The sequence below is a fragment of the Ammospiza caudacuta genome, chromosome 7, assembly GCF_027887145.1.
Source record: "Ammospiza caudacuta isolate bAmmCau1 chromosome 7, bAmmCau1.pri, whole genome shotgun sequence".
NCBI classification, from domain to species: Eukaryota; Metazoa; Chordata; class Aves; order Passeriformes; family Passerellidae; genus Ammospiza; species Ammospiza caudacuta.
Genome location: NC_080599.1, coordinates 38,438,714 through 38,450,866, shown reverse-complemented (window position 1 = coordinate 38,450,866; position 12,153 = coordinate 38,438,714). Strand labels below are relative to the sequence as shown.

General features: G+C 48.0%; 1 protein-coding gene across 2 annotated transcripts in view; it reads right to left on the bottom strand.

Moving 5' to 3' along the window:
* Positions 1 to 11,057, bottom strand: part of DMAP1 (DNA methyltransferase 1 associated protein 1) — a 29,821-nt gene extending 18,764 nt beyond the window's left edge. The window contains exons 1-7 of one of the 2 annotated variants that reach the window (XM_058808478.1): positions 11,037 to 11,057; positions 10,509 to 10,664; positions 7,899 to 7,990; positions 7,317 to 7,512; positions 2,850 to 3,008; positions 1,581 to 1,748; positions 462 to 647 (exon numbers count right to left, since the gene is read on the bottom strand). In XM_058808478.1, coding sequence (XP_058664461.1) covers positions 462 to 647; positions 1,581 to 1,748; positions 2,850 to 3,008; positions 7,317 to 7,512; positions 7,899 to 7,990; positions 10,509 to 10,610 — 903 coding nt within the window. In that variant the 5' untranslated portion in view covers positions 10,611 to 10,664; positions 11,037 to 11,057. Of the gene's footprint in view, positions 1 to 461; positions 648 to 1,580; positions 1,749 to 2,849; positions 3,009 to 7,316; positions 7,513 to 7,898; positions 7,991 to 10,508; positions 10,846 to 11,036 lie in introns of those variants that run through there. The other variant, XM_058808479.1, reaches the window with a different exon arrangement.
* Between the last annotated feature and the right edge of the window lie 1,096 nt (positions 11,058 to 12,153).

Genomic DNA, 12,153 nt, shown 5'->3' with positions numbered 1-12,153 from the left:
GCTTGGGGAGATGCTGCTGAGATCCAGGAGCTGGGGACAAAAGGAAAACTTGAACTAGAAAAATAAGGCAGGTGAAAGACAATGGGTTTGTGGGCCAACCCTACACAGTAGCAACAGAGTACACTTGGAAGAAGCAGGGAGACATGCTTCTCCCTGCCATGATGCATTAACAGCTGGCATTATTTCATCCCTTTTGTCAGGCAGGGAAAGATAAACAGGACTTAAACCAGCATTTTTCAAATGGGAGAGAGACTGAGAGCACACCAGGGGATTCAGACAATGGCTGCCTTACACCAATCTGCCTTCCAAAGATGTAACCAAAAAACATCTGCCAGAAGGCAGCCAGCAGTTACTCCTACCACCCAGAAAGGGCCTCATCCCCACAGGACTGCTGCAGAAAACGTTACCCAGCCAGAGCATAAACAGGGTAAAGGGGAAAAAAAAGAAACATAAATGTTTACAGGCTTCTCTGTCTCCTTCTTCTGTGGCAGCTTCTTCTTGGGAGCCTTGCGCTCAGCACGCCTCTGCTCAGTGGTGGTGTCGGCAGCTGTGATGAGCTTCTGCAGGTCTTGGGTTCTCTTTTCTCTCTCTTTCTTCCTGGTTTCAATTTTACGGAGCTCCTGGATGAGGTATTCTTCTTCTGCCACCTGCAGACCAGAGCGCGTCAGGGCAGTCAGAGAGCAGAGGAGGCCTGGCAAGGCAAGGGGGCCCTCTACCGACAGCAGCTCTGCCCTGGGCCAGCCCGGGAATGATTTCATGCTCCTGCCTAACTTCTTGGATTTGTAGAGCACGTTACACTCCATAACCTTACCCTGCACCCACGGCAATGCCACTCTACAATCTGGCAGGTACTGGACCACAACCTTTATGATGCACCCTTCAACAATCCATAAATTACTAATCCCATTTTCCAGAGATCAAAAGCACAGAAGGGTTAAAAAGCCCAAATATGCTGTGGTTGTAAATACAGTGTTGTGAAAAGAAAAAAACTCCCCGCCCCAGTCATAGCATATAGAACCTAGAGCAGTTCTGACACCTATCAGTGGAGTGAAGAAGCAGAGTAAGTCACATATGAACTTGTCCTTGGGGGGAACTAACTGAAAACTGAAACTGATGCTCTCCCCCAGCCTATGGAGAACACACTTTCTTAACCTCTGAACTGTAGGACCCTCACATAGCTTCAACACAGAGAAGAACTAAGCATGTAGATTTAGTCTTTGATGCTTTCTGGAAAGATTTCTACTCTCAGATAAATAATTCTCTCTCCATGAGACTCTGGTATACTCATAACAACACTGAGAATTTGCTTCTATCAGAGGACTAATACAGTCAGTGTCACTGAGAAGGTCAGACCATTACTCTGTTCATGTAGACCTTTCTCCTGGATAGTCAGGTTTCTCAATGATTGTCCTTTTAAACTCCTTAAAGGGACATTAACCCAACAACAAAAGCTGTACTCAGGTGTTGCTTTTTTCTTGTCCAGCCCTTCTTTACCTTTCCCACCCTCTGGCCGGCATCATACACCTCCTGATTCAACTTATCAATCTTCTGGAGAAGTGATGCTCTCTTCCCCAAGTTACCTGCTCTGGTGTCCTATTGTAAAGCCTTTCCAGCTGTTCCTTCCTTCGTCTCTCATGGCCCGCATCAAAGACTGGGATTTTTAGGTCTGTGCCGGGAGCTGCACGAATGTTTGCCAGCTTGGCACAAATGTGGTAATACCGTTCCTTCAGATCCTCCACTGACCTTTTCTGTGGAAGACATCACAGGATGACAATATTATGGAAGAACTAAGCAAAACCTTGTGCAGAAGCCACCTAAGGACCACGAGGATGTCACATACAGTACAAGAGACAGTGCCTGGAAGGCCTAGAGGAACCCTTGCAGTGCCAGGGGAATGACAGGGAAGGAGGAGCTTCTCAGTGAGCTGCATGAATTAACTGCCAGGGTTTACAGCTACTGCTCTAAAAATACCCACCAAAAGATCTAACAGTGCTGAGGGTTTAAAGACAACACAGCAGTGGAACATCCCAAGCAGTGAAGATAAAAGGATGCAAGGAGAGTTGAGAGGAGAAAGCCTGCAAGCAGGAAACTGCAACAAATGTGCAGGTCTCCAATTGGCTCTAGACAATGGTCATTCAAGTCACAGCCAAAGTATCAGCAGCATCAATTCACTGCCCATCATTTCATGAAGTCTGAGCTGTGCTCCATTAACCCAAGCCCAAAACATGTTTGGGCTGCTTAGCTGGGCATACTCTTGTTATTTTACTTTGCTCTTCATGTGAGCATTTCAGAGGATAACAAGGAGGTGTTCTGTAGATGTCACATCATTCCCTATGTCACCAGGAAGCATGTAACCAGTATAGCAGATCAGCAATCATGACACCAGGGCTGCAATTTCAGACCACTGACAGTCCCTGTTTCACAGCAGAGATGATGGAAACCTGCACCATGTCAGATCACAAGTCAGGAGCAGCACCAGGGAGAAGTCCCAGCCCCCAGGGTTTTGGGAGATCCTTCTCCAAGGGTCTAGACTGAAATATAGAACACCTAGCCTGCTCAAATAAACTCTCCAGCTGCCTTATCTTCAAGGGACAATGATCTGTTCTCCTGGCAGGTGCAAACCTTCTAACTTTCTAATAAAACACAACATGGAATAAGAACAAGTCACAGTGGATTCAATTACAAACAAAGCAAACAGCAATGCCTTGTGCTGGAAATTCAATATTCCCTGCTGCCAATAATTCATTCTTTTCCCCTAATTAAGTTGATATAAAGGGTAATTTGGTCTTTCAAGTGCAGAAAACCCTGCACATGCCATGGCAGCAGGTTGCTTGGCCCCCAGGACTCACCTTGAACTGCTGGTGATCGTAGCGGTCGTGAATGACCACGAAGCGCAGATCGAAGCGCCGAGCCAGGTCGAAGAGATGGTCTGTCTCAGCCTTGGTCCACGCGTCGTCGTGGAGATACATCTGGTACTCCTGCTCTGAGTACACAGGAACCTGCACTGTCTGTGGAGAGAGAGAAAACCATGGTAGCTCTCCTGCAGCACTGCCCTCCTCGCTGCCAAGACACCTGAGCCAAGAGCATGAGCACAGCACTGACAGGAGGGGTCTGCCAGCACCCTGAGCAATGAGTCCGGATAGGAAACATGATGAGCAGGCAGAGGACCTGAAATGGAGCAATGTGTGATCCCAAGGCCATAACGTGACATTCAGGGAAGCCTACAAGGAACTACTGCCTAGGAGGCTGAAACCTATTTCAGATGGTTTACACAGGCAGAGGTCAGCAACCCACATCCTGACTATGGGTTTCAAAATTTCAGGCTAACATGACAGTGAAACCAAGATTCAGCCTCCCTGCATTCCTCCCATACAGCAAAACCAATACCTTGGCAGAAAGTGTTCTGACAGTTGACTCTTAGGTTGGGACATGCTCACTCGTACAGGAAGAACAGGAAAGGCAAGGGGCAGTAATCCCCAGCCTTTAGCACACCTTCTCCTTTGATACTCAGACTACTTCTTTCATGTTTGGTGCAGACAGTATCATGAAGATCTGAAAGACTGTGTACTGTACAACTGAAGGCTATAAACTTGGCAGATAACTTTGTCCCTCCCTTTCCTATAGATCTTTCCCCCAGCAGAATGACAGAGCCAAATGACAGTCCAACTCTCACAGTGTCCTAAAGGACCAAGCCCACACTCCTGTCCCCAGCCTGGGACTGCTCTGCAAGGCTTCTATCCAGAACACAAGTGTCACATGAGTACTAAAGCAACAGCAAAAATACTTACTACATTAGGGGAAATCCTAGCATGTGGTAAAGCAAAAGTGTAAATAACCCTGTGCTTTCCTCCCTTATTGCCTCTCACTCCCTCCTGCAGCAAAACTTTGCTCAGCCTGAGGAGGTCCTGCCTCCAGAAGAAAACAGTGTGCATGCAAGCAGGTGTGCTTCAACACCTCTGTGGTTTTGTGTCCTGTCATGAGGAAAGTCATCCTCGTGAACTCCCTGGAGCTCAGAGGAGCATTTCTGAGCCTCCAAGTAACAGCTTCTTTAGGCCTACTGCCCTTCCTCTACCACTTAGACACAGAAACTCAAATGTGAATGAGATCTCTTGGGGATGCACTGAACCTCAACCTTCAAGTACCACCTCCACCAGGAGCAAAGCATCTTACCAGACACTATAAGGATGTCCCATGCACATCATGAAACAAAAATAATTTCTAGAGGAGCACACACACACTTGAGAAGAGCCAGCAGGGCCCTCTGCAGTGGATCATGGCAGATGCCTCAGTAGACAAGAGAATGTGACAAGAGCAAAGATACTTCCAAAACACTTCCTCAGCCCCATTCATGGCTGCTCAGGTGAGAACCCCTGAAAGAAATCAGAAGGTGGGAACAGATGGAAAGTTTGAGCCAACCATGGGCTGACAATACATTCAAATGCAACATAACCATGAAAAGGCATATATGATCCCCAGAGAGGGATTTCCAGCAGAAACTGGCAGTGTTTCAACTGCACAACAAGAATACTGGCAGGAATAGCAACTCCAACACTACTGATCCCTGGTCAGGAGAGGTGCACTGAAATGGAAACAAGTACAGAGAAGAGCATGAGTAATGGGGTGGTGAGCCTGCCTTCCTAGAGCAGCCTGGAAGAGAACACAGCCTAGCAAAGCAAGTCTGAAGGAGAATCTGACTGCAGGCTTCAAGTATGCTAGATGAAATGAAAGGAATACTCATGGGAAGAAAAGAACAACTGAAATAAGAACAAAGAAATTGACTTGCAAAGAAATGCCAATTTAACACGGAAAATTTAACCTGGAAATGAAATGGAGCAAAGACAGCCTAGAAGAGCTTCCCAAGGAAGCACGGGGGCAGGAAAAGCCAAGTGCTATTCAAAAGGAACTTGATCAGTTTATGAAAGGGACTGGATTGTGGGAGGACCTGAAAGAGCCAAGAGGAGGATTCAATAGCCCAGAAAACCTCTCTCAGCCCAACATTTCCCACTATAAATTCACAAAATCATCAGTATCAAATTAGCTGAAACTGCTCAGGATCCTGGAGCCACAAGACAGCTCTGTGAAAACATCAGCACAATGCTTAATAGAGGTAAAAATTCAAACTGAACAGTAAAAATTATGAGAGAAATAGAGAAAATAGCCCACATAAATCCACCATGCTCTCCTAAGTGGAACACTCACTCCTAGTCCACACATTTCAAAAGAAAGGATATTTGAGAACAAGAGAGTGCACAGGAGGGCATGTCACATTACAGAGAACACAGCACACAGCAAGGACAATTTACTACATCATGTAACACAAGATCTCTGAGGGACTAAACCTCAAGGCAGCAGTTTGAAATGAGCAGAGGAAGCACCTTTGCACACCACACAAAATTAACTTGAAGAACTCATTAGCATGGGTTACTCACGAAGCAGCTTTCTGCCCTGAATGTACCTAGCAAGAATTATTAAACACAAATTTCAAATTAAGAAATCCTTAAGCTAAAGACCACCAGAAAATAGGAAAATATGTATTTGCCCCATTCTCATACTCTTTCACTAAGCCTTTACTGATGGTAATAAAAAAAAAAACCAGTATTGGCTGAGAGAGGGCTTTGCTCTGACACCAGCAAAGCTGCTTTTATACTCCTATTTCACAGCCTGAAACAAGGCTCAGTGTACATGGTTAAACCCAAGTTCATATTTTGGATCTCACAGCAAAGAGGAGGGAATTGTACTGGAGACTGGAAGCACAGAGAAAAGGGAAAGCAACTGAGCAGTGACCCAGGAGCTTGGTTAAAGAGCTGGAGTGATCAACAGGACAGACTACACAGGAAAACAGGCTCATGGCAAGGGGAGAGAAAGATTCAGACAGAGGTATCAAGTATGTGAGAAGAAACCCACAAGAGTCTGGAAAAGTAGGTAAGCTTCCTCTGATAAAGCAAATATCTGCAAAACTCTTCATCAGTGCCTTCAACTTTCTCAACTACAGCACCACAAGGGTAACAACTTGCTCCTGATATTAGGTAATTGTGCATTTGCAGATGGCAGAGGTCTGTATCACTAATCTAAAGGTTACAGCCTTGCTGAAGGCTCTTCTGCCTGTCAGCTCACAGTACCTGATAAAGTTAAGGAAACGAGAATCATGTAATTAAAACACCCAGATGTGATGTGTGGCCCCCTCTGATAAACTCAGTTGAACTCAGCCAAAACCAGTTCCAGCAGTAGAGTCTTAGAGACAATTAGCCTCACAAAGTTTCACTCAGACAGCTAGGTAGGTGCCTCGACTAAGTGAGTCATACTTCAGACTTCCACCCCAGACATCAGAGAAGAGATACCACAGGAGGCTCTTACCAATGTCCCAGCTACAGGAAAAGCATCAGTCAGAGCTGGAGCCTTCTAACATATAAGGTCAACCAACCACTTAACTCTGCAGGAAGCCAAGCTTTGTTAGAGCTGATGCTCTGTGGGTTACAAACTTAAAATATTGTATACGGTTACACACAAGCAGAGCTTTTGTGGAATCGTGTTAGCACACGGTTTTCTCACTCTTTCATATTTGCATCATGAAGGGAGTGAAATTACATTATGGAAGCACCCTAACTCTGCTCCTTCCTAACTTTGGAGGTCCTGACTTTGAAGTATAAATCTTGATGTAGTTTTCTTTGTGCATACACATAAAAGGCGCAGCCACTCAAAGCAGATACATCTGGGACAAAAGACAGCAGGAGATTACAACAACACATTGTGACAATTTAATGTAAGATGCAAAGAGCAGGGGACTGCACCACACTGATACCACGGGAGCAATTTCAGAGGGAACACAAAGTAATTCAGCATCTGTGCTGGAATCTGGCCAAGAGGTTCCAAGCCACCTTTTTGGCCATGAAGCTCAAGCCATTTTTTTCATACTGAGCAAAATAGCAAGATTTCTGACTTTTATGTCTCACTCAGAATAGAATACCTTTTACTATCCTGAGCCTGTAATCAGGGGGAGGGTGTTGGTCAGGAATAGAGGTAGGTATCACGAGTTCTCCTCACCAAATCACCAAATCCATGACTGCACACCTGAAACACCAGGGTCTCTACCAAGCTCTGACCACATACAAAGCCTGCTTTGCCTGAATGATTTGGAGACATTAGTCCATGGTCACAAGCTTGCAGGTCATGCTGCAATTAAAAATGCAATTACCAAATATAACTCAGCCTTCATGTGTTGAAAGAATCAACTTCCCATCTGGACAGCCAAGGAACTGACTGAAGGGTATTTTCCAGCTGCTGTTCATATGCTTTTGTTTGAAAGTGCTCCCACTTACTTTATTAAATCTGGCAAAAGGGTAATCCTTCCCCTCCTCTGCTGCCCTCCTCCAGTGGTAGAACATGGCTCCATCTTTCCTCGCTGGGTTGGTGAAAGGCATCCACTTCCAAGGCCGGACTTTCTTGGAGCCCAGTTTTGCTTTGACTGTTCGATAACCCTGAGTTGTGTCGCTTGGCAGCAGCGGAGGTGCATCCCTGTGGGGGAGAAAAAGTGCTGGTGATGAGAAGCAAGAAGCAAACCCAAAGAGATTTCAAGCTCAGAACTCTTTTTGCAGATGGAAAAGCAGGTGCTATTCCCAGCTGAGATTAAGAAAAACTTAGATACAAAGGCTAAGAGCACTGGTTTGTCTGCATTAACTGTTTTGCCTGTATCTAATTAATTTCCTGTATCAAGCAAACCCCTCAAATTTAGAAGAGGGAAAACAGACACTGTCCATGACTGAGAAGGGCACAAGCATGGGCTGAGCACAAAGGGGAATCAATCTGAGAAGCAAGACTGCCCCTGATTTCAAGAGGATGATGCCCTGCCACCAAAAGCCAAGGCCACCCCACAACCAGCACAGATGACCATGTGCTCTTACTTTTTGTCAGAATAGAGAAGTGCATAAACTTCTCGGTGCATTCCTTCTGGCCTCTTAAACGTCAATGTCTCTGAGGATTTCTTGGATTTTTTCTGAAACAAAAAAATTGCACTTTAGATTCAGAAGTAGAAATTCCTGAGGAACATTAAAACTGTATAACCTGGTGCCGTGTGATGGCTTTTACTTTTATCTGGTTTTAGACACCTTGAATTTCTCCAGGAAAGTGCCTATTCCTGCTGGAAGACACTGACAGACAAAATGTACCCAACTTTCAGTGATAGGGCTCACCAGTACCCACATTTGCTCTTGCTGATAACACACTTAAATTCGAAGCTGAACATCTGGCTGTAGATTGCAGGGGCTGGTGCATTAAGCCCTTCCTTACTAGGCAAGCACTCAGTGGTATTAATGCACTTAATTACGTGATTCTCCACCTTTTCAAGTAAGAAATGTCTTCCCAGCTTTTTATAGTTTTTGTCACTTTATTCTGCAGCAGCTTCAGTTTTTCCATCTGTGATTACACCCTTGCAGTAGCCCCTTGGCAAAACCCCCAGTGTCACCTACCAAAGTTCTCTGGCCCCCAAAATTCTGCTCTCCCATTTACGCAGCAAACAAATTTTTTACAGTTTCCTCATAAGAGGAATTCAGGGTACACAGCCCAACCTGGCCCCTAAACCCTTGACAGAGTTGATGGTCTCTAAGACACAGCCCAGCTCATACCCATACACAAGTTTATTAGTAATCAACTGTATCAGGTGACCAGCTTTGGATTCAGGTAGGTACAGTAACAGCCACACTAAAAGTTACATTTCATTTAAGTGGGAAAAGATTAGTGAGCATTTGGTCTAACTGTACCATCTTTATAACTACTACCCCACACACTAATATTACATACTTGCTTACTATATCACTACCAAATTTTAAATCAGAATATTTTTCGTAGTAAAACTAACATTGCATCATAAATTGTGCTAAATCCATACAGCCACCTTTATCAAGCAAATTCAAGATTGCACTGAATGAAATAAGTCCCTGTCATCTTGGACTACAGCTGCTTTCCATAAAACTTCATGACAGACATGCATTATATCAGCACCTTTTCATCCCTAACCAAGCACCTCTCTCTAGTGTGTCCATCACTTTGCCCAGCAGCAATGTAAGGCCAACCAAGGCAGCTACCCACAGGTCACCACACACCCTATATGAACACAGGCTTCTGGAACTCCCCCAAAGTTCCCAGATTTATTAAAAGTTAATATCAGAAGGCCAGAGATCAGCTCAGCCAGCCCTTTTAGGAGTTGAGAACAAATTACTTGGTCGTGCTGATTTAAATGTTTTTATGCCTAGTAATTTTTATTTTAACATTCTCAGTCACTAATGGACTGGAAAGTACTTCATGGTTCTCCTGTGATTTCAAGACATCAATCTGTTTCTTTTTTAATTGAGAATAGATCTATTTCCTGACTGAGAACTGCACTGTTATGAGCAACTTTGCACTCTCCATGTGATAACAGCTTACACCTTTGGTTTGGCTTCACTTCTGTACTTTGCAGAAATTCAGAATGTTTCATTCAATCCCTCCTGCATGCCTCCCAGAACTTTTCACTGCACCTTCCCTTCCTCTCTCTTCCCATTACAGCAAACTTGAGGAGAAAACCATCTTGTCCCCTGCTCCAAAGAGACAGCCAGCACCCAGTACTCCCTTGGCTCTCTGCTGCCTAACACAAACTCATTTAAATCAAAGAACTCACAACTCCAAAAGAACTCACAACTCCAAACACTCAGTGGCAACACTCAGGCTGAAGCCAGCCATCAGGCTGCTCACCAGACACTGTTCACCAACACAGCCCATGACCAGCAATTCCAACATTTCAGCCTTTAAATGACTGAAACTCACTGGTTTTCCATCACACCAATTATACTGTGTGCCCTAGCCGGGCAGTGAAACCACAGTGCCTCTCCTTCAGTTTTGTTTTGATTTTTTCCCAAATGCACAGGCTTTACTTCAAATCAGACCATCTCTGCACCAGAGAGCTCATTTCAAAGCACCTCCACATCCCATAACTACTCCTAAGTTGACCTTCCCAACACCTTGCAAAACATGGAACACCCATGACCCTGCCCAAATTTAAAACACAGAACACAAGTTACTGTAGCACATTACCACACAGAATGCAGCACATCATGTCAGACATCCTTAACAGAGCTCACTAACTTGCCCCAGGCAATGCATCCCAGTTGTCCCAAACCCCAGCCACACACTTTCCACACACAGTTTGGAAGACTTCTGTCATTCAGTCGAGTCAGACAATATTTTCTGTCTTCTAAAACAAGACTGTATTGTATTATTTCCACTTGCTTCAGGACTAGACACTTCACAAAATGAAAGTTTTAAAGACAGCTGAGAATGTCCTGAGGCCTGGCCCAGCTCAGCAGGGCACAGCTTACACAGCTCCAGCTTAAATCCCACACCAGATGCCATAGCACAGGTAACTAAGAAGGTACACGCTTAATTCCATCCTTTCTTCCAATATTCACCCCAAACACCACATACAAGGTCAGAGAGTGCCCAGGAATCACGCAGGAGCCCCTCGGGGCACTGCACTTCACCTTATCCGAGTTGATGATGTCCTTTTTGTTGATGGTGCCCGTGTTCTCTGACTCCACGCCTCCCAGCTCCAGGATGTCCCGTACATCTGCCCCCGTCGCCATGGCTCCGCCTGCCCTCTGGCCTTCTCTGCGCCGTCCTGTCCGTCCCCTCCAGCTCTGGGAGGGCGGGAAACCGGGGGTCGGGGGTTAACTCCCGCGGGGGTGTCCCGGACCCATACAAACACGCGTGGCTGCGTGTGTGTACACATACCCGCACGTATATCCGCGCACACACACGCGTATCCGTGCACACGCACACTCACACACTTATATCTACATAGACACACACCCCCCTCGGCCGCCTCCCATCCCCCCGCCAGGCCCAACAACGGGGCCTTGCACCCGGCGGGTCCCGGGGGTTCCGCACGCCGCGCCCGCGGCCCGCAGCGCCGCGGGGGGATCCCGGGAGGCCCGCGGGAGGGCGTGCGAGACGCGGCGCTCCCCGCGCGGCCGCGGCCGCCCCGCTCCGAGCGGGACCCGCGCACCCACCGGCGCCGGCTCCGCGGCCACCGGGACGTGCGGCGCATACGGCGGCCCGGGCAGCGCCGCTTCCGCTCCCGCCAAGAGGCGCCCGGAAGTGCCCGGAGCGCTTTGGGGAACGCACCGCGCGGGGGTGAGGGAGAAGGGTGGCGGGTTCGAGTCCCGCTCCTGGCACGTCGTGGCCGCCTAACCCGAGGCCGCCGGCGCCGCTGTCCCTGCGGGCCCGCGGCAGCGCTCGGCCCCAGCCGGGTCCCGGCACCCCTCGCCCCGCTCAGGATGCACAGCCCGCCGCAGGCGCAGCTCGCTCCCGCGCCGGGAGGTGGCAGCAGCGCCGCGCCCGACCGGCGCCTTCGAGTCCGGCCCGCGCGGCGGGGAGGGGGCGCCGCGAACGCGCTCGTCGCCCCCGCCGTGCCCCGAACTGCCGCGACCCCTTTCCCTCGGGGACTCTGAGATGGTCGCTGCTCTCCCGGGGTCCCGAAGCCGACCCTGGTTTCTCATCAGGAGTTTTCCCGTCTCCTTTCCCGAGGCGCTCGCTGGTGGCTTTGCCCTGTCCCGTTCTCCCCGGCAGCCGTGCCAGGAGCCAGCCAGAGCCACGGCTCACATGAGGCAGCCGGGAGCGAGAGTTTTATTAATAATACTGCCCTGTTTCCTCTTCCCTGTGGAAAGAGATGGGGGAAGAAGGAAAGGGCAGCAAACAGTGGTGTGGGGCCAGGTGAATCACCTTCCTGCGAGAGATCGAGGCAGGGCACGGCCGCCTGGCAGGGGTTTGCCTCAAGCAGATGGTTTCTGCACAGGGCACAGAGATACACCGGGACCTGCCCGCCACCCCAGGAGAGGGGTACCTCTGAGGGGAATCTCTTCTCCTTGCAGCCCTGGGATGAGCTGAACCCCACTTGCTCTTGCACAGAATCCCTCACTGCCAGCCAGGCTGTGCTGAATTTACCACCGTTCCCATCCTGCTGGTGAGCCCTTCCCACGAGGATTGGCACATCACCTCTGTAGCAGCGCGCAAACAATGCCCGCGTGCCACAATGGGAACTGGTGACACCCCCAGAGTACCATCTGTTGTCCCCAGAAATAATTTAATCCCTTTTCCACGCTACCAGGGATGGCTTTTTGCACCCTT